Consider the following 23,191-nt stretch of genomic DNA (forward strand, 5'->3'; position numbering starts at 1 on the left):
TTCTATTCTATTCTATTCTATTCTATTCTATTCTATTCTATTCTATTCTATTCTATTCTATTCTATTCTATTCTATTCTATTCTATTCTACCCTACCCTACCCTACCCTACCCTACCCTACCCTACTCTATTCTATTCTATTCTGGAGGGCCGAACCAATAGGGTACTTATCCAACCAAGGTGGATAAGTACGCATGCACACATGTACATAAATTGAAAAAGAAAAAGCAGTCGCGTTCAAAATAAAAGCAATGTATATTGTGTGCATAGCACAAAGTGATTTCTAATTTCCAATTAACTTCATGCAGGCCAGACAGGGATGGCCAAAGAGCCAGATGTGCTCCAGGGAATGCAAAATACCCAGATCTGACCTATAGGAACATTTTTAACCATGGTTAATAGCAGAAAGTGTGGCTGGTGATAGGGTAGAGGAAGCAGGTGATGGACACTTACTCCAGGACATCTCTGTTGAATTGTTTCTTGCTGTTTCCCAGAAATTCCCCGATCATTTGTCGGCTGAGCCCCTTACGCTGCAACAGGAAATGGGCCACTCCAATCGGTGTATCTGGTATGAAACCTCGAGAGATCAGGAACTGGATCCCCTTGTCTGGATTTCTGCAAAGAGCAGGGAAATAAAGGTGAGATGGATCCTTACAATTTTGCTTAGATCACAATTCTTGTCTAAGAAGAGGCTGTGAGCAGTTTTATATCAAAATATATTTTACTCTTTATACTGTTTCCATCTTCCCTTAAAACATGAACAGAATCCACAACGGGCTGAGAATCAGAGTCTCCACTAGATAATTGACCGTCAAGCTGAAAGTAAATTAATCAAGTACGAAATAGCTAACGGGAGAAAATCTTTTACTTAAACTACCTCAAACCCCATTAAAGGTGAAGGTTCTCCTCTCACATATGTGCTAGTCATTCCCAACTCTAGGGGGTGGTGCTCATCTCCATTTCAAAGCCAAAGAGCCAGCGCTATCCGAAGACGTCTCCGTGGTCATGTGGCTGGCATGACTAAACGCCAAAGGCGAACGGAACGCTGTTACCTTCCCACCAAAGGTGGTCCCTATTTTTCTACTTGCATTTTTTACGTGCTTTCGAACAGCTAGGTTGGCAGAAGCTGGGACAAGTCACTGGAGCTCACCCCATTATGCGGCGCTAGGGATTCGAACCGCTGAACTGCCGACCTTTCAATCAACAAGCTCAGCATCTTAGCCACTGAGCTACCATGTCCCCTCAAACCCCATTATCTAGACCTAATCCACATATCAAAGGAGAAGGTCCATAAACACAAACAGAGTTAATTAAATTAGGTTTCCCAGCAGAACTGCATGTTCACAAGAATACACACACAGAGACAAACACATGCCCCTCAAGTGTCACCCCAGACACTCCCACAAGTTCCCTTATATAACTATGTCACTGTACCCCATTTCTCTGCAGATGCCCCTAAAGTCAAACTCTTTGCTTTTAGGAATAAGTATTCCTTCTTTCCTCAGAGTGGTCATTTTTATTTAGTCTTGTGCCACCCCAAATTATTCTTCTGACAAGGCCATGTAAACCCTGGCCTTTTCCACAGTTGCACAATAGATGGCAGTGCCACCCATGGATTCCAATCAGGGGTGAAATCTACTTACCTTCCCTACCGGTTCGGAAGTACATGCGCAGAAGGTAAAAAAACGGGTTACTTCTGACGACTGGGCTGGTGGGCGGAGCCTCACGCTGCTGTCGCTACCGGTTTTCCCAACCACCCGCCACCATCACTACCATTTTGGCCGAACCGGGCCAAACCAGTAGCATTTCAGCAAGGGCCGGATTTTCCTATAGGCTAACTAGGCTTCAGCCTAGGGCCTCAAGATCAAGAGGGGCCTACATTCCCTACATTCAAATTGTTAGCAAAATTAAAATTACACTTTCACTATAGGTGAAAGGGCCTCATAAGTGGAATAGCCTAGGGCCTCTTTTCATCTAAATCCGGCCCTGATTTCAGCCCTGATTCCAATCCACTCATGGAATGGAATGAACCTCTCAGCAACTGCTACATCCTTTCCATGACGCTTGGTTCCATCTTCCTTTTGCTCCAGTTATGAGAAGGGCGTTTTTTGCTTCTTCTTCTTCTTTTTTTTTTTTTTGCAAATAGGGAACAAATAGGTTGCCAGTGAGGAACAGTGTGTGGAACAGTGCAATCACGGGAGCAAGACAACTGCCATGCCCTGATTTTGGCTTCTTGACATAATGCCCCGGAGGCAGGACTGAGAGCTAAAACACAGAATTGTCATCGCTGGAAGTACGCCATCTTGGCGAGCGAAGGAGATTCAGCTAACTCTCTCTTGCTTAGGAGATGAGAAGAAGCTCGTGTTCATACGTATTTTTTTTTTTTAATTTGATTTATATGCCGCCCTTCTCCGAAGACTCAGGGCGGCTTACAATGTGCTCAGCAATAGCCTTCATCCTTTTGTATATTTATATAAAGTCAGCTTATTGCCCCCACAACTGGGTCCTCAATTTACCTACCTTAGAAAGGATGGAAGGCTGAGTCAACCTTGAGCCTTGGCGAGATTCGAACCCTGCAGTAATTGCAGGCAGCTGGTCTTAAGAATAGAATTTTTATTAGAGGGGTTAGAGTGAGGCACTCAGTAACTCGTCAATAGCCAGGCACTGACATCACTGCTCACAGGTTGGGTAGATGGGGCTTGTTCTAACTGCTGTCAGATTTCAGCAAGCCTTATAGACGTCTAGTCAGAGTAAGAAGTACAATACCTGTAGTAGATGGAGAACTAACGGTGAGAAAAAGCCCACTGAAGCCTTGCTTCGTTTCAGTTCTGAAATCAGAACATCTGGAAGTGTCATAAGGTTAGAGAAAAAAGAGCAAATACCAGAAAATTCACTGAAGGGGAAAATCCTGATATAGGCTCTTCTGCTTTAGAAAGTACTTATATGCAGTTTCCCCCAGGCCTGAAAGGTAGCAAGGTAATCAAACTAGCAATTTCTTATTGAAGAGGTACAATGATTTAATTCTTACAGATTTCTCTTCCCTTTTCTTCTCATGCTCAGGAGTCTGACACCTAATACGTTTTATAAAAAGGCCTAAACATTTGTGAGCTACAGTTGATCATGAGATGTTTTGGATGAATGAGCTACAGCTCACACACACACACAAAAAAAAATATGGCTTTCAGTCAAATTTATTATTTGGAAAAGATGCTAACAAGCTTCTGGGTTTTGGTTAACGGTGGAGGATCAGCTGCAGTTGGAAAGCTATTTGTGATCCCTTTCCCAAACATTTTTTTCTGTGGTTCCTAGCATTCTCTTCTGCTGCCATCAATTTCTAAAGGCTTTTAAAATGAAACCCAGTGATTTCAAGGCCGGATATGCTGTGAGAGATGAAAAATTAAATGGCTGAACCATGTGACTTTGGCAGGACTGTTGTCCTCTTTGATCATACTTTGCAATAGAATAGAATAGAATAGAATAGAATAGAATAGAATAGAATAGAATAGAATAGAATAGAATAGTTGGAAGGGACCTTGGAGATCTTCTAGTCCAACCCCCTGCTTAGGCAGGAAACCCTATACCATTTCAGACAAATGATTATCCAGTCTCTTCTTAAAAACTTCCAGTGTTGGAGCAATCACAACTTCTGGAGACAAGTGGTTCCATTGATTAATTGTTCTAACTGTCAGGAAATCCCTTCCAACTCTGTTATTCTGTGTGGTAAAAAATATGTTCCAATGTCTTAAAGAAACAAGGAAATTGATAATAGTCTGCTCTGGCTGTGATAAATCACTTTTTACCTCCTTCTTTCCTTAAATAACTCCATTATGTACAGGTAGTCCTCATTGAGCGACCATCGCTCCTTTGTTTAACAAAATGGTGGCTAAGTAAAATCACAACTGTGTTTACAATCTTAGAGTTTTCATTTTTTTTTTTCAGTTTTACAACCTGTAAAAGTTGTAAATTCGAGGATCGGCCATAAAAGTACTTTTTCATCGACTTTGTAACTGTGAACGGTTGCTAAACAAGGCAGTGGCTCAACAAGGGCTACTTGCCTTCGATTGCTTCTGAACAAGAGATGAATGAGTAAAAGTTTGCCATGGGTTGTAGCTGAAAGTATTCTTCCTCACCCCGAACTGCCTGTTACCATAGTTATTCCATCAAATACCTTGATGCTGTAATGATCTATGAAATGAAATTCATTCCTGACACATTTGCTTGGTTTTTTTCCTTATCCTTCCTGTTTTAAACTATAAATTACCATAATACGTTAGCTTGATAGAATGATGGGATACAAATGTAGCTCTGTCTGTCTGTCTCTAGAGAAAGAGAGAGAGAGAAAAGAAAGAAAGAAAGAAAGAAAGAAAGAAAGAAAGAAAGAAAGAAAGAAAGGAAGGAAGGAAGGAAGGAAGGAAGGAAGGAAGGAAGGAAGGAAGGAAGGAAGGAAGGAAGGATATGCTTCAAGTGACAATCATCTAACAACAATCAAGCACTATGAAGCGGTATAGAAGTCTAAATAATAATAATAATAATAATAATAATAATAATAATAATAATTGCCAATTATGTCACCACTCTTGGGTTGGTTTGACTAGGAGCGAGAGAGAGAGAGAGAGAGAAAAGAAAGAAAGAAATATCTCTTTCTTTTCTTTCTTTCTTTCTTTCTTTTCTCTCTCTGTCTCTCTATCTCGCTCCTAGTCAAACCAACCCAAGAGTGGTGACATAATTGGCAAACATTATTATTATTATTATTATTATTATTATTATTATTATTATTATTGTTATTATTTAGACTTCTATACCGCTTCATAGTGCTTTACAGCCCTCTCTAAACGGTTTACAAAGTTAGCATATAGCATATAGCATATTAGCATATTGCATTGGCATTAGCATATTGCCCCCAACAATCGGGGTCCTCATTATGTTGATTCAACGTGTTCATTCCACAGAATAATGACTCTTAAAATGTGATCGGTCCTAATTTATATTCCTGGTGGATGGTAGCTGGAGGCTTCACTTGATTGTTATTAGATGATTGTCACTTGAAGCATTTGTTCGTGGTTATATTTACTTGGCTAGTCTTAACGTGGGGAATGTTCAGGAGCTATTGGTAGGTTGCCACATGGTAATGTTGCCCCAGCATTCCTGCAGCATTATGCTGTGATAGGAATAGCAATTAGCAGCCGGTATCGCTTCTAGATTTAACTTGGCAGCTTTTCTTCCCGTTTTTTTTTTTCCCTGAGAAGTTAACCAAGTTGGTTGTTATGCTGTGGAATTTCTTCCCTTCTCCTGGCTTCCCCCTCTGCCTACAGAGATGGCCGCCCACACATCGCCACTATGAAAGCAACGCTGCATAATGAGGCTTCCTCTGTTCCAGGGATTCCACCCGTTCGCCAAGGCATCTGTTGCTGCTGTTTGAACTGCCGACTCATAAGTATATTCAACCAATGTCGCAGGAGGCTGTCACAATTCAGAAGATTACCCAGTAATTTCTCATATAGGAATTTATACAACCGAAGCCAGTGATGGTATTCAGCCAGTTCTATCCGGTTCGGGCAAACCAGTAGCAGTGGCAGTGGGAGGCTCCGCCCACCCGCCCGGACGTCATCACGTCCCGTTTTTAATGCTCTGCACATACGCGCGTGGTCACATTTGCGAACCGGTAGAGAAGGTAAGTGAATACCACCCCTGAACCGAGTTTGGCAAAGGCCATACAAAAGACCAGGGACCAAACGCTTTATAATATACAAGTAATCCTCGACTTGTGACCACAATGGAGCCCCAAACTTCTGTTGCTAAGCGAAACTATTGTTAAATGAATCTTGGCCCATTGTACAACCATGTCACTGTTCTTGCCACTGTTGTTAAGTGAATCTGGCTTCCTCATTGACTTTGCTTTGTCAGAAAGTCGCAAAAGGGGACCCCACATGAGCCCCAAGACACTGCAACTGTTATAAATATGAGTCAGTTGCCAAGCATCCAAATTTTGATCACATGACCATAGGGATGCAGCCAGGGGTGAAATCCAGCAGGTTCTGACAGGTTCTGGAGAACCGGTAGCGGAAATTTTGAGTAATTTGGAGAACCAGCAAATACCACCTCTGGCTGGCCCCAGAGTGGGGTGGGAATGGAGATTTTGCAATATCCTTCCCCCAGGAGTGGGGCGGGAATAGGGATTTTGCAGTATCCTTCCCCTGGAGTGGGGTGGGAATGGGGATTTTGCAGTATCCTTCCCCTGCCACGCCCACCAAACCACGCCCACCAAGTCACACCACGCCCACCAAGCCATGCCCACAGAACTGGTAGTAAAAAAATTTGGATTTCACCACTGGATGCAGCAATGGTTGCAAATGTTAGAAAAGGGTCATAAGTTTTTCAGTGCCACTGTAACTTTGAACAGTCACTAAATGAACTGTGGTAAGTTGAGGAGTACCTGTAATGGGCCAACCTTCTCCAACCTGAGGCCAACTAGATATGGAGGGTTACACCCATCATTCCCATCCATAAATGCCTAGGAATTCTAGGAGCTGAATTCCATATATCGGGGAAGGCTCTCCCTTGGGAATATCTACTGTAGGTAAACCGTAGGTTTCATTAAATCCTGTCGGGAAGTTTTATATCACCCCACATGTTACCATTTATTAGTGAAAGCAATAAAGTTTGTTGCTCTGCAGGGAGCAGTTCCTATTAACTAAGACCTCATGCACGCAGTCTTATGGAGGAAAGGAATAGCATTGGAACCATTTGGCAACCAGAAGTCATTTTTTTTATTATTATTACCACCAAGGGTATTGCACAAGAGGTAATTAATTCCAATGGGAAAGCAGGAGAAAATGCAGACTGCCATTGCGATTAAAAAAAAATAAGGAATATGTCCATATGGTGAAAAATAGTGGGATATTACCAGTTCTAAACATTTACCGTAAATTCATTATGTGCCTCAGCATGAGTAAGTCATAGGCCAAGTCACTGGTGACTAAACTAAATTAAAGGGATTATATATAGGATTTTAAATAGGAACAAATGGTATTATTACATTGCTGGTTATTCTAGCCACGGCATCCTGAATGGCTTCTTTCTTAAGGTTGCCTTTCAAAGGGATATGAAACAATGAGCAAAGATGAATTCGCACCTAAGCCCATTAAACGAGTAAGTAGGTCATTTATTTATTTATTCATCCAGTCATTCATTCAAATTCTTCAAAGCATCCCTGTAGAGTTATTGGGCATGCAAAATAACATCTCATTAAGCAAGTGTTATAAGAGATATTAGCAGGCTGCCTTGCCTCTGAAGTTACCAGCCAGCCACAATTGCACGCAAAACATCAGGAAATCTGTTATCTAACCATGGTCACTAAACCCTGAAACGCAATGCTGCCCGATACTGGTGGTATCTTTATTCAGTTCAAAAAGTAGCCACAACAGTGATACGAATAAATATTGTCTCTATTACAAGGTCAGGGGTAGACGATCTGAAATCCCCAAGTATTTTGGACTTCACACCTCCCTGTTAAAAAGGGACATACGTGCTAGTCGTTCCCGACTCTAGGGGGCGGTGCTCATCTCCGTTTCAAAGCCGAAGAGCCAGTGCTGTCCAAAGACGTCTCCGTGATCATGTGGCCGGCATAACTAAATGCCAAAGGCGCACGGAACACTTCCCACCAAAGGTGGTCCCTACTTTTCTACTTGCATTTTTTTACGTGCTTTCGAACTGCTAGGTTGGCAGAAGCTGGGACAAGTAACGGGAACTCACCCCATTACACGGCACTAGGGATTCGAACTGCTGAACTGCCAACCTTTCGATCGACAAGCTCAGCGTCTTAGCCACTGAGCCACCACATCAACTCTTTAATTCTACTTCAATCTTTTCAGTGAAGAAAACTCCAACAATTCTCTGAACAACTGGTTCTCCTATTAAATTGGTCGAATAAGATTCCCCACCAACCCCCCAAACACTTTCTTGAAATCTACCATTCTGTAATTTAAAATCAGTATTCTATAGCCTGACTCTCTGGGTGACATCTTTTGCGGGCCAGATCCTTGCACGAAGACAGTTATTCCCTTTCTCTACTCTGAGCTAAAGATTCAAAGTTCCATCAATTTCTATTAGTAGAGGTAGTCCTCAACTTACAACAGTTTCTTTTGTGACCATTCAAAGTTACAACAGCACTAAAAAAAAAGTGACAATTTTTCATATTTATGACCATTGCAGCATCCCCATGGTCACATTTGAATTTACATTCAAATGCTTGACAAGTGACTCACATTTATGACAGTTGCAATGTCCTGGAGTCATGTGACCTCCTTCTGCAACCTTCTGACAAGCAAAATCAATGAGGAAACCAGATTCACTTAACAACCGTGTTACTCTGCAGTGATTCACTTAACAAATGTGGCAAAAAAAAGTCGTAAAATGGGGCATAACTCATTTAACAAATTTTTCACTTCATAAATTTTGGGCTCAGTTGTGGTGGCCATAAGTTGAGGACTATCTGTATCCCTTATTTCTAGTCCCTTATTTCTAGTCTCCAGATCCCTTGAATTCAGTTTGTTTAAATTCTTTTTAAGCATGGTTCTCAGAAGTGGCACAATTATTCTAGGCTGGGTCTAGTCAGAGCAGAATATAGGAAAGCCATTACTTCTCTTCAAGTCCATGCAGAATCCTTGGTCCTTCGAAAGCTGAACCTCTAAACCAGAAAATCATACTGCTGGGATAAGCCACACCTAACTGTTCTGACCTAGGCTCCCTTAATAAGAAGGAGGCAGGAACTGATACCAGCAAAACCTCTTTTATTTACACGACTGTGAATTACGTTCATTCACAGTCAGCAAGGTTTGTCCAAAACGTTTTTCAAAGGAATATTTCTCAACACACCTTATCTCGTTTGGCAAGCTGCCACGTAACTTGTTTCCAACCGCAGTACAAGGCCAAACTTGGCACAGAGTCCCTCAGAGTCACGGAATGAATGGTTTCCTGCAAAAGCCCACTCCCTGTTCGCTCCTCTTTTATTTCCTATGGGAGGGGCCTATCACCTCCAAGGTGTGGCTTTACTCCCGAGTCGACCCTGCTTTCTGAGTTGTTCTTGTCTTCTGGCAGCCCTGCGCATGCACACACTAGGAATGGGCTCCAGCTGTTCCTCTGCCTCACTGCTGTCTTAACTCCCTCTCTGCTTCCAACACAGAGCCCTCGTCCGAGCTTTCCCCAGCCCCCAGGACTGGCCCAAGTTCCACCCCAACCTCCTCACTGTCCGACTGCTGCCAGCTCTGCTGGCTGCCGGCGGGCCACAACACTATCCTAATTGTTTCTGGTAGTCTCTTGTTTTGATGAACTCAGGAAAGCTACAAGAGATTTTAAAGAGGTGTTCTTGTTAAGTCACTTACATGTTAAAGAGATTCAGCCCAATGCGGTACAGCCGTTTCCTCATGGTGTCCGTGGAAAGTGTGGGGGATTTGCAGACAGCTGGATTCTCACAGTGGTACCGTGGGAGGCTCAAAATCATGGCTTGCAGGGCTTCCTTTGAGGATAACTCTGAAGCAGACTTCGCCGAGGTGGACGTACTGCTACTGCTCAGTTGTTCCAAATTGTCTACATTTTCAGCTTCTGATCCCTTGTGCTGCCCAGTCCCGTTTTCAGAGCCAAACTCGAGTTTCGGCATCATCATTTGGTCTTGCTCAGCCTCCCCTTTCTCCAAACCGTTGGTGTTGAGATTCCCCTCGGTTATTGGGTGACTGTTCTGGAAGGCTCCAGCATCAGGCTGCCCTTCTGAAACAACTTGAAGATCTTTATCCTCTTTCTCCCCTTCCACAGGGATTTCTTCTATTTTGGCAGCTGGAGAAATCCCAGCCTGACTACTGTTAGCCAGGCAGTTTGCCATAGACACCGAGGTAGATGAGGAGACGGAGATGTTCTTGTTGTCTATTTGGACAGTGACATCCCTGAAGGCCATCATGAGCGTGCTGCTGCTCTTTGGTAATGTGTCTGGCAGCAGCCCTTCCTCCTTCTCTTGGTCCTTCAGTTCCATGTCCAAGTCTTGGTTTGGTTGCATGGCACTCGTACTGAAGGTCTCTCTGATCTGATAGGAACTGCCATCTTGAAGGGAGCACATCGTTTTCAGGCTCCATGTGCTAAGCGCGTCGTCAATTGATTTGGCCAAAGATTGAACTTGCTCAGTGAAGGAGTCTTCCAGTTCGGTCAGGGCCCCACTAATGGTTACTGGCAAAGAGGGAGATCTTACCAAGGGGATGCCAACAAAGTTATAGCCTTCCACTAGAGCTTTCTCAGCAGAGAAATTTTCAGAGTTCTGGACTCGGAGTTTCCTCAAGGAAATCCGCCGGGGCATGCGGCTCTCCAGTAGAGAATTCCGGATCTTCTCAAAGTTTTTGCTGAGCTGGTACTGGCGGAAGGCAGTCTGAATTGTGCAGGCTGCTCTCCGAGAGACCAAGTGGCCCCCATATTTGTGCTCTAGCATTTCGATCTGAAACACACAAACAAGATTTTGAAAATTAATTTGTGAAGAGTTTCAAATGGCTACGTTCTCATACTCTCCTGGTCTCTGAATATTAATATTCTTCTATTTGTGAAATGCTTTTGATACATTTCATTTTTTTTATTGTACACTGCCCAGAGTCATGTTTGTGAAATGGTTGGCTATATAAATATGATGGCTGTCTGCATAAATTAAATTACTGTATTTTTCAGAGTATAAGACGTTCCAGAGTATAAGACACATCTTAGTTTTTGGGAGGAAAATAAGAAAAAAAAAATCTGCCTCTGCTTACCAGCATCCATTGGTATTCATCTGGCTAGCATCCTGCCAGTGTGTGAGAAAGTTGAAGGCTGTTTTGAAACTGAAACAGTATTTGCTATGTGAGCAACAAGGAAGGAGACAGCAAGGAGCCTGGGCGTGGCTTAGCTTTGCAGCTCTGAGTCTGTGCTGAGCTCTAAACAGTCTGCTGCTCAAAACTGAAACTGAAACTCCTCTTCTCTGCTTGTGTTTTGCTTGTATTTACTACCACGTTGGAAAACCTGCTTTTGGTATTATAAATTTACTTCATGTGTTATATTATATATAAACAGAAGCTATTAGATCCTGCTGAATCAGTTACTTGTGTGTGCTTTCTGGATGTGATTACTGCAGCAAACTCTGAGTCTTTGCAGCAAATAGCAAACAGCCAGGTCAGCTTCAGCACCTTATTGCAGCCTGATTCAGCACGAGCAGCTGATTGGCAGGTGGATTGACCTCCCAGAATACCCCCAATCAGATGTTCCAAGCTGCAGGGATTGCCACAGACTATCGCCATCTCCGTGCCTCACGTTTTTGGCTACATTCAGTGTATAAGACACACCCACATTTTCACCCTCTTTTTGGGGGGGAAGTGTGTCTTAATATTCCGAAAAATACGGTAACTTAAATTAAATTGTTTTTTTTTTAAATCTAACTAACTGTTAGATTAAAAATCTAACTGGCAGATATTTAACCAATCATAGTTTAGTACATCATGAATTACATATACAAGTTTTCTTCGCTTATGTTGAAAACTGGGAAATATCAGTTTCTACTGTACAATGTTAGATGAAGCAAGTCTGTATGTTGTAAAAACTTTATATATGTATGCCTATGAATCAGTTTTGACCCCTGGCAACTACTTGGACTAGTCCTTGTAGTTTTCAGAAGAGGTTGGCCATTGCCATTTTCCTAGGGACGAGAGATAATGTCTGGCTCCAATTCACCCACTGAGTTTGTGCCTAGGGTTGGACTAGAACTCACAGTCTCTTGGTTTCTATCCTGGTGACTTAACCACTACACTAAAGTGGCTCTCACATCTTTAGGATTATTCAGTGAAGAGTATCTACTTATTATAGGATTATAAAGCAACAACTGAGACTCAGTCCCTAAAATAATGTTATCCGAAACTCATAGTATAGAGGAAATTTATTTTGAGCTTTATTTTTATAGTCTTAATGTCTAAAAATGGTAATCTAAGAACAATGTGGTTCGTCACTGAAGTAGCCATCAGGTTCTTAGGTCTACTAATGTCTGAATAATCTAAGACTGAGTTATTTCAAGAACTGTGTCTGCCTGCATGTGGTGTCTTTAGATGTTTTAGGACAACTGCCATCAGAACAAATAAGAACTGTTTTAGAGGTTGTACTATCTGACCATCTATATAAATAAAAATGTAAATGTCCGTTTGTACATAACCGCACATCTCCGAAAGTTCTTCACTGATTGCTTTCAAATTTTGACACAACGTTGCATTGGACTACGGGCATGTTTATATATACCTATATTATATACATGTCACATCTGTGACAGGTAAAAATATGAAAAACATTGGAAAACATTGAAAGACATTGACAAACATTGAAAAACATTGAAAAATAGCACCATCTGCTGACGTAAAACCAACATGGCAGCCTCCCAGCCCTGATTACGTTCAACAGATTTCTGCTCCTTATATTTAGACTCTCCATATTACTTCCAAGAAACTGCGCATTTGGAAGGCAGAGACACCCATATTCTGCCACCAGGCTCGGCAGGTAGGCAGCCAGCCGGCTCCCCACCGGGAAGCTCTCACAGCTGGTGCTTCTAGGGCTGGGCAGGGCCTGCCCGAGCCTGGCTCTGACCTCCCCCTCCCCAGCCGCCCCGCAAACTAGCCTTGCCCGCCGCTGCTGCCCATCCCCCTCGCCAGCCGCTCTCGGGGCTCCCTCCAAAGAACACCTGGCAACGAGGCTGCCTGGGTCTGCTGAGCGGGAACCCTCCATCCCTCGCCTGGCCCGAATTGCATCTGGCCCAGCACTACCACAGGCCCTGAGGTCAGAAAGACCAGCCGCTAACCAGCGCTATGCGAATCCGGTCAGTGAGCGGGAGATGGAGGTAACTGGAGTCTCGGGGTCGCCTTTGACCAGCGCCACATTTGATTCCCAGGTGGGCGCTCTGGCAGTTCATGGAGCCTACACGAAAATTTCGGCCTCTGGCAGAAAAGGGGCTCTGGGGAGGCTTCGGGGGGCGGAAACGGCCAGGAGGGAGGATGGCCGGCCCACCTTCGTTTTGCCTGGAAGAGTGAGGGATTTAATCATTCCCCTGTCCTTGGCAGGCAGGGGAGGAGAACTACGCAACAGGGGTCCAGTGGCTCCTGGCTTTGCTGCTTTCTTCCTTCGGGTGGGAAGCCCCAAACCAGCCTTGAACCCCCGCTGCACCCCTCCCCCCTCCTTTCCCTTCCCTTCCCTGCTATGCGTCTTCCCGTCGAGCCTCCAGAGAACATCTGTGTAGGGAGGATGGAGGGAGCCTCCGAGTTTCTGCTGTAGTGCAGAGAGCTGCGAAGGCCTGGACTGAAAAGCTAAGGGCGATGGCGGGGGATGCAGAAGAGGCCGGGCCAGAGACAGAGATAAACAGAGAGAGAGGGAAAGAGAGACATAGAGAAATACAGAGAAATGGGGGAGAGAGAGAGAGACATAAGAGATACAGAGAGAGGGGGGGAGAGACACATAGAGAGATACAGAGGGGGGAGAGAGACATAGAGAGATACAGAGGGGGGGAGAGAGAGACATAGAGAGATACAGAGAGAGGGGGAGAGAGAGAGACATAGAGAGATACAGAGGGGTGGAGAGAGAGACATAGAGATACAGAGAGAGGGGGAGAGAGAGACACACATAGAGAGATACAGAGTGGGGAGAGAGACATAGAGAGATACAGAGGGGGGGAGAGAGAGACATAGAGAGATACAGAGAGAGGGGGAGAGAGAGAGACATAGAGAGATACAGAGGGGTGGAGAGAGAGACATAGAGATACAGAGAGAGGGGGAGAGAGAGACACATAGAGAGATACAGACAGGGGAGAGAGAGAGACATAGAGAGATACAAAGAGAGAGGGGGAGACAGAGAGGGAGGATTTTGTAGTTCCCATTGTTTTTTAGCAACCGGTTCTCTGCCCTAATCACCACCTGGCTAGGCATGGCTCGGGGGCTGTCATGTGACTGATGAAAGTGAATGACATCGAGTTGGCCACGCCCACCAAATGTTCGTGGAGAGTTTGGAACTTCAGCCTCGCTCTTTTAGCCCAGTGGAAGCACCAAACTGGGCCACAGCAATGCGTGGCCGGGTACAGCTAGTTATTAATAAAAACGAGACAGTAATTTTCATATTAGTACAATTCTGAGCTTTTTTGTCTCCCTATAGTCAATGGCAATGATTCCTTGAGAAGTTTGCTTAAGAATAAAATATCACTGGGCTATTAGATATGGGCTGCAAAGATATGGGCAACCTCCAAAAGACACAGAAAACCTCAACTCTTTGCTGCCATCTCCTGAACACCCAGATTCTTTCACCCACATCTGAAAGCTCTACAGCAGACCAAAATTCTTTAAGTGAGAAAGGCTGGGTTAAACAATGTTATTTCCCAATGATGGCACGATTCCAACGTGAATTTTGGTTGACAGTGTCCTAAAAAACCTTTTCATCCCTTACAGGATAATTTGTTTTTCTGGACAATCATCAATGCTGGATAAATTTCAATTGGGGGAGGAAAGGGAAATGTCCCCCCCCAACCAAAAAAAGTCATATGAACTATCAAACCCATAGTAGGATAAACCATGATATTCAAGTTGAGCAAGCCTATAAAGCAGGGGTGAAATCCAAAATTTTTCCCTACCAGTTCTATGGGCGTAGTTTGGTGGGCATGGCATGGGAAGGATATTGCAAAATCTCCATCTCCATTCCCACCCCACTCTGGGGCCAGCCAGAGGTGGTATTTGCCGGTTCTCTAAACTACTCAAAATTTACACTACTGGTTCTCCAGAACCTGTTAAAACCTGCTGGATTTCACCCCTGCTATAAAGGGCCATATCTGGACCAATAATGGCACTTGTTCAGTGACAACAACCAAACTAGACTTCTTATATAGTGGTATCTTGGTACTCAACTGCTTTGAAACTCATTGAATATGGTACTCAATGCATTTTGACATGAAAATTTTGTCCTGGTACTCATCATTTGTTTGGTACCCAACGCACAAGCTAGAACTTGGTATCAGCTGCCTTGTGACTCACTACATTATTCCTTATGGGAAAAAATTGTTTGGTATTCATCATTTTTGGTACTCTTCGCACCACCTGGAACCAATCAACGATGGCTACTGAAGTACCACTTTATTAGAATTGATTGTACCTACCTCATTCCTTAGAGCAGGGGTGTCAAACTTGGGTCGTCATGGCATCGTCATGTGATGTATTGTGATTTTTTTCCTCTTTGCTAAACCAGGCATGGGCATGGCCAGCATGTGATGCATCCGGCCTGTGGGCCATGAATTTGACACCCCTGCCTTAGAGGATCTTTGTACAAATAGTCTTTTTCTTCATATCTTGTTGATAAAGGCTTAAAAAGGAAACCACTGAAGGATCTCTCTATCCTAACCATATATCATCCCAGGATTGGTCCCCCAAATGTTCATTAAGTAACAGTGGTGATGACTGCAGTGATGTGAAGGATAGATAGCAATGGAGAACAAAACAGAAAGGATAAACAATAATTATTCCCCTAGAGATTTACAGCTTGTGTTTATTGAGACTGAAGCAGTTTCTTGCTTCTCCTGATAAAGGGCTTTTTCCTTCCAAGTTCTGATGAAAACTGCTGCCCACCAAATTACAATGTAAAGCAAGAAAATTGGAGAAGGAGATACAAGCCACAGAGGTCAACTTTGCATTAATAAGCAGGCATAGAATTGATCCTCCAGAAATAGGAGCGAGCGCTGCTCTCCACCGTTACTAATCACCTCCTTACTCAAATCTTTATTGAGATAAAAAATAAAAATCTTCTGTGAGCCCTAAGTTTGCTTTCTTAAGGAACACTTCAGAGGGATTCATGTGCCTTTCTCCATCCCGACTCAGTTATTTGCTTCTGTGCATGATTACGCAAATATAAACACACACACACACACACGAAAATGATAATTGTGCAAAAAATGTTCATCTGCAAGAAAAAAATAAGCTATATTTTCAAAATAGCCTCAGTACGATTGATGGGGAGGACTAAGATCAGTGGTGGGCTGCAACCAGTTTAACAACTGGTTCTGTGAGTGTGCGCTTCGTGCACGCACTCGGGCTTTGAGTGCACACACACTTAACACGTTTGGGCGCAGAGTTCAAAATACAGCAATTTGAAGCTCAGCTGCTTACCTTCTAAGGCAGCCCCGGTAAGTAGAACAGAGGAGGGGCGGAAATCAGCTGTGCCACGCGAATCAGCTGAGCCAGAAAGGAGGAAATATAGGACAGGATATGGCAGGTGGGTGGGCGGGGCCAGCTGATCATCGGAACTACCGGTTTTCCCGAACCGGTCTTAGTCCACCACTGGCTAAGACCTGCAGTGAACAGGGAAATGATGCCAAATCATCGAATCATATGGCTAGAAGGGACCTTGGAGGTCTTCTAATCCAACCCCCCGCCCTTGGCAGGAGACCTTATGTATCTCAGACAAATGATTGTCCAGTCTTTTCTTGAAAACATCCAGTGATGGTGCACATGCAACTTCAGGAGGCAAGTTGTTCCATTGGTTAATTGTTAATGTCAGGGAGTTTCTCCTTAATTTTAGGTTGTATCTTTCCTTGATAAGCTTCCACCTGTTGCTTTTTTTTTCTGTTCTCAGGAGCTTCCAAGAATAAGTGGAACCTCTCTTCTCTGTGGCAGCCCCTCAATATCAGAAGACAGCTACTCATGTCACCCAATTTTTTCTTCATTAAGCTGGACACACCTAGTTCTCTTAGTCTTTCCTCATTCAATCCATCCTGCAAACCCCTTATCATCTTAGTTGCTCTTCTCTGCACTCTTTCTAGAATCTCATCCTCTTTTTTGTATTGTGGTAAGCAGAATTGGACCTTGGGGAGGCTTTTATGCATGTGGGTGGACCAAGGATTTTGTCCCAGAATTGTTCAGTATGTTTAACTATATTAAATCCAGGGGTGAAATCCAGCAGGTTCTAACAGGTTCTGGAGAACCGGTAGTGGAAATTTTGAGCAGTTCGGAGAACCGGTAGCAGAAATTCTGAATCATTCAGATAACCAGCAAATGCCACTTCTGGCTGGCCCCAGAGTGGGGTCAGAATGGAGATTTTGCAATATCTTTTCCCCAGAGTGGGGTGGGAATGGAGATTTTGCAGTATCCTTCCTCTGTCACGCCCACCAAGCCACACCACACCCACCAAGCCACGCCCACAGAACCGGTAGTAAAAAAAAATGGATTTCACCACTGATTAAATCTATTTTAGGGTATATGCTATAGCTTTATATACATTTTGTCTCAAAACAGTAAGAAGCTGAGCTGCTGATTTTGAATATTTATGATAAAAGAAACAGCTGCCAAAACAGTCTCCGGGTTCTCATAAAGCCAAGGACGGCTCCCTTCTTCCAGCATTTGAGATCAAAACAATAGCTTTATGAATTAATTATAATCATTTACAAATGCTGAAATTAATATAGTGCATTTTTCTTTTAGTTATATTGGGTTCTTAGAGTGGTTCAATATACAATTTTCCACATGTCCATATTACTGATTCTCGTGTTCTAGAAATATTTTGAGGAACAGATCACATGACATTTTTCAAGCTACACTCTGAAGAAACACAATAAGCCGTCACACATTTAATTTGACCAGGTATTTATATTTTAGGATAAAATTGCTACAAATCCTGATCCAAACCTCTCTACATGGAGCTTAAAATAGTTGTTTGGAGTTCAAAACATGATTTTCCTAGAACATTGTAGTGTGCCATTTACAATACATTTATCTGACTACAGGCCTAATATCGCAAGTAGTTTAACAGATAGCTCTGAATACTCTACCTGAGGGCTTTATTCTTACAAAATTCATAGGCAGATGTCAATAAAGATCATCATGTCACTGTGTTCATAATACTGAGAGGAAATGCCACCTGTGTAATTAACTGAGATTTCTGATGAAACGACACCTTTTCTGGGAAGGTATATGCAGAATCTTTCAATCCCTCATGCTAGACGTAGGAAGATATAATTACTAACTTGAAAGAACAGAAAAAATGCCCTTTAATAAAAAGCAGAAAAATTGCCAATCAAGTTATCAACCCTGGCAATGCAACTTGATGAATTAGAGGCAATGACCTCTTGTGACATACACTTTTCCAATAGAATGGCTTAACAGAACATTTGCTGTTTTCTGCAGAATCTGTCTGTCAGAGGGGAAGAAAGCAACACACATTATGTTAGCCACAACTCATGTTACTGAGGTTATTATGATTTGTTAGATTTATAGTAGGTCTCACTTTATCAAAGTGGCCTATTTCAGAATACTTTCTCCAATTCCTCTTGTGAAGGAAGTTACTTCCTTAAAATCACCCAATTAGCTTCTATGCATGCCGGCATATTAGAATCTGAATCCCCCCCAGATCTAGTCCAAAATCTTAACGCTACAGATAGTCCTTGATTTACAACCTTTCATTTACTGACCAAAGTTACAACGGCACTGAAAAAAAATGATTTATGATAATTTTTCACACTTATGACCTTTGTAGCATCCTGATGGTCATGTGATCAAAACTTGGCAACTGGTATATATTTATGAAGGGTCATGTGATCCCAGGGTCATGGGATCACCTTTTGCGATCTTCTGACAGGTGAAGTTTATGGAGAAGCCAGATTCACGTCACAACCAAGTTACTAACTAGAAGCAGCAGTGATTCACTTAACAACTGTGGCAAGAAAGGTGGTAAAATGGAGCAAAACTTACTTAACAACTGTCTCGCTTAGCAACAGAAATTTTGGGCTCAATTGTGGTCATAAGTCAAGGACTACATATATACTAGGATTGGGGAAATCCAGGTTCAAGTCTTCTAGCATGCAAAGAACCTCATTGGGTGATTCTATTTTTAGCTTTGATGGTCACTCTCCCTCAATCTAAATTACTTCACACAGTTATTGCGGGATAATATTAACAGGGATCCCCATATAAGCTGAGGAAGGAATTCTAATAAATTGATTGAAAAGCAGGCTATTGTCACACTGTGTGATTCTTTTGGTTAGATGTGATCTAAACTGAATCTTAAAGACATTTCCTGATATACTCCAGTGGAAGAAATCTTTATTGGCTCATTGCAGGGGTGACTACTTTATTCTGGATGAGGCACACTTAATCTTGGTAGAATGCCAAGAATTATATTATAAGAAGTAAGCAGGGCAAGGAGAAAAAGAGTGAAAAGTAAAATTATAATTGATTTAATTTAAATCAAATTTAATCCAATCTAGCAATATTATGCTCCATATATTTAACAATTTTCCTCTTCTGGCACATAAAATTTCAAAATAATGGCGTCTCTTGGAGGGGCTGTTACAAGCCATAATCAGAGACAAACACAGAGACAGATCTATGTGCATTTTGGCTTGGTAGCATAACGTCCTAGTTAGATGCTATTTTATTTTCACACAACAATCACAAAACTAAAGGCAAAAGCTGGGAAGATTTCGAGTATCTGAGGCTGTGTGGGGAGATGTTTGACTCAGTAGAGCATCTCTTCATAACAACCAGACAGTTTGGGGGCACGAATACCTATTTTGCAGAGTTTGTGTGAAGGACAAAACCAGTTGTTTTGATTCATATCCAGTATGAAACTGGAGTGTTTTGCTCCAGGAATGGACCAAAGCACAGGCATTCTATTTGAAAGCAGTTTTGGCAGGGGTGGAAAACAAAGAAGGGACAAAGACATGAGTGCAGTTCCTGAGAGAAGGGTTGGGTGCTGAGAAGATCGGGATAGGCTGGGCAGTGGAATATACTCGGCTGGGAGCTGGAAAGTGAGAACCACATGGTCTAGCCTTACCCTACTCAGTCCATGAATCCTTCTGGATTTATGTTTCTTCCAACATTTGGAACAACCAATAGCAATAGCAATAGTACTTAGACTTATATACCGCTTTACCATGATTTAAGCAGTTTACAGAGTCAGCCTATTTATTGCCCCCAACAATTTGGGTCCTCATTTTACCCACCTCAGAAGGATGGAAGGCCAAGTCAACCTTGAGCCTGGTGGGATTTGAACTGCCAAATTGCAGGCAGCCGACAATCAGCAGAAGTAGCCTGCAATACTGCACTCTAACCACTGCGGCACGAAGGCTCACAAAATATGGTTCTGTCATTATTTCTACCAAGCCTTGTCCAACCCAGAAAGTTTAATCTGGACTTCTGACCTTTTCCAGATCTGAAACCGAGCAAGGTTTTCATTTTATGCACAATTCCAGATGGCAGCAAACAGACAAAGGAGACCAAACTTTGCTATCATCTAGTGGTAGGCTGGATTTTTAAAGCCCACAAATAAATAGCCATATTTTTCTTTTACCTAGTGGCTTTTCTGGACTGGTTCCTCCTAGGATTCTATTCTTACTACCTTACTTGAAATTTCAATTTTGAACTTTTCTCATTTAAAGCCAGTGTTACCGTTATGTAGTCAAACTGGGAAGTTGTCTGAGGAGGCAGAAGCTGGATGGTATGGGGTGACAGGCCTCTTACTTTATTCCTAAATTCTCTTGGACTGTCTTATGCCTTTTTCGAAACATATTGTCTTTGGGTGCACTAGAACACTGCACGGCTTAATTAAATTCAGCTGCCAGTCCAATTTAATCCAGTAGGTGGAACTGGACTGGCTAGTTATCACGTAAAAAGCTGAATCTTGTTCTTCTTAGAATCTATTAGAAGAAGAAGAAAAACCAAATAGAAGTATATTATCTTGTCTGTTTTGCTTCGTAGGAGAGAAAGCCATTCCTTTCGTGCCACAGAGTAGCTTTGGAGTTTTTTGACAATAGTCTCACAAAATGGAGTTTTCTTATTTATAACAGGGGTGTCAAACTCAAGACCCATGGGCCACATCCGGCCCACGGGGTGTTTAGATCTGGCCCATGGGGCCACTCTGGAAACAGCAAAGGACTGGCCCGCAGTGCCTCTGCCAGAGAAAATGGAGCTCAGGACGGCTCCATTGTTGCTGGCAGAGGGCTGTAGGAGGTTGTCACAACCGAAAATGGGGCCCAGGGGGGCGTGTACAGCCCCCGCCATCTCCATTTTTGCTGACAGAGGGCTAGCAAAATAAACTAAAAGCAAAACAAAACAAAAGGAGAAATGTTTCCCTTTTGCATTCCAGCATGCAAGAAGGGACAGGAAAGGAGAAAAGGAAAGAGGAAAGACAAAGAAAACGAAGGGAAGATGGGAAGAGAGCAAAGAAGGAAAAATAAGGGAAGAGGGGAAGGAAGAAGAAAGGAGAAGGAAGGGGGAAGGGAAAAAAGAGAAGGAAGGAAGGAAGGAAGGAAGGAAGGAAGGAAGGAAGGAAGGAAGGAAGGAAGGAAAGAAGGAAGATTATAATGAGAGGGAAGGAGGGTCTGAGGGAAGTCCTGCCTTAGCTCTTGGCCACCACAGGTGTCCCTGGCACGAGTGACATCGAGTTGGCCATGCCCACCCTGGCCCCGTGAAGTCAAACACAACCCTGATGTGGCCCTCAATGAAATCGAATTTGACACCCCTGAGTTATGCTCATTGGTGGTGTGGCCAATCACATACACACACACAAAAAATCAATTTACCACAAACCAAATTGGTAGAGCTACATCCTGCCACCCCATCCCCCATTTCCCCAAGATCCCTATTTCCCTCAGGACTTTCTTTAACTGTGCCCACTCCTAGCCTATCTCTTTTTATAGGAAATTGAGTATATTCCAAATAAACCATCAGCCTATTTATTTATTTAGGAAGGATGTCTCTGAGCAGTGACATTTAAAGAAATATATAAAAATGCTGCTGCTTCCTCTGTACTTTTTAAAAAAAAAATGAATACCATATACGAAATAGCCCAGATTACCGACCCGATTTGGAAGAACCCCTTTTCCATTTTTGTAAGGAAAGAAACTGGAGTGTCTGACATCTAATTGAGTAACAGACTAATGAAAGTAATTGCCTACTATTTAAAAACTCCCCTTCTTGGAATTTTCTTCTGAAAATAATGATTAACTCAATATATTTCTGGATCCCAACACACAAGCTATGTGACAACTTGAAAGTCTAAAAGAAAATGGAGGCGACTGGGGAATCGCTCTAGTTAAGATGAAAGACTTTGTCAAGAGGCTGTTATAAAAGATTCAGGCCAACGGAACAAAATAAAAAGAAGCACCAGTCCTGGATCCCTGTAGATAAATTCTAAATATCTTAAATATACAAGCATGCCCAGTATCTCTGAAGGCAAGAAGAAGAATTACGAGATTCTAGATGGAATGTAGAAGAACTGGTTACAGTTTAACATAAGAATAATATCAAATTCGGTTGTAGGTTTTCTTTTTCATTTCATTTCAACTTATCTGTCCTTTGCTTTCATCACTAGAGTTTGTATTTTATGTTTCACTGCCATTGGATAGATAGGGCATCAGATAGAGTCTTCTAACTAAATAATGGAAAACTCTTTGCTAGATTGCTGGCATTTAGATGAACAATTCCACTAAACTTTATTCAGCTTTGCCCAGTGGTGAAATCTAAAATTTGTTACTACCGGTTCTGTGGGTGTGGCTTGGTGTGTGTGTGTGTGTGGGGGGGTAATGTGACTGGGTGGGCATGGCCAACTTTTTTTTTACTTTGAAAAACATTTTTTCTACAACCTCTTCAGCCCCTGCTATATTTCACAGCCTTGATATCGGGAGTGGGGAAAGGAGGAATAACAATTGCAATGATCCAATTGTAGACAATTAAGTGCCGTTTACTCATCTCTCATATCTTTTCTACCTATTCAATCCTTCTCCCTTTTTAAGGGGTTGCGCTGGCTCAGTGGCTAAGACCCTGAACTTGTCGATCAAAAGGTTGGCAGTTCAGTGGTTCGAATCCCTACTGCTGCATAACAAGGTCAGTTCCTGTTACTTGTCCCAGCTTCTGCCAACCTAGCAGTTCGAAAGCACATAAAAAATGCAAGTAGAAAAATAGGGGCCACCTTTGGCGGGAAGGTAACAGCGTTCCGTGCACCTTTAGCGTTTAGTCATGCTGGCCACATGACCATGGAGACGTCTTCGGACAGCGCTGGCTCTTCAGCTTTGAAACGGAGATGAGCACCGCCCCCCTAGAGTTGGGAACGACTTGCACATACGTGCGAGGGGAACCTTTACCTTTAAGATGGAAGTTAAAAGAGAGAAGGTTTGGAGTGCTAGGAAACATGA

The 23,191-nt window shown here is 42.8% G+C and overlaps 1 protein-coding gene across 7 annotated transcripts in view; it reads right to left on the reverse strand.

Annotated features, from left to right (window-relative positions):
- The window catches only part of IQSEC3 (IQ motif and Sec7 domain ArfGEF 3), a 242,532-nt gene that overhangs the window by 60,392 nt on the left and 158,949 nt on the right, over window positions 1-23,191 (reverse strand). For all 7 annotated transcript variants that reach the window (XM_060694483.2, XM_087873704.1, XM_060694482.2 and 4 more), the window contains exons 4-5: window positions 9,381-10,474; window positions 454-615 (exon numbers count right to left, since the gene is read on the reverse strand). In XM_060694483.2, the coding sequence (XP_060550466.2) occupies window positions 454-615; window positions 9,381-10,474 (1,256 nt within the window). The remainder of the gene's footprint in view (window positions 1-453; window positions 616-9,380; window positions 10,475-23,191) is intronic.

Source organism: Pantherophis guttatus, chromosome 7 (assembly GCF_059756535.1).
Source record: "Pantherophis guttatus breed Tessera chromosome 7, ASM5975653v1, whole genome shotgun sequence".
Classification (NCBI taxonomy): Eukaryota; Metazoa; Chordata; class Lepidosauria; order Squamata; family Colubridae; genus Pantherophis; species Pantherophis guttatus.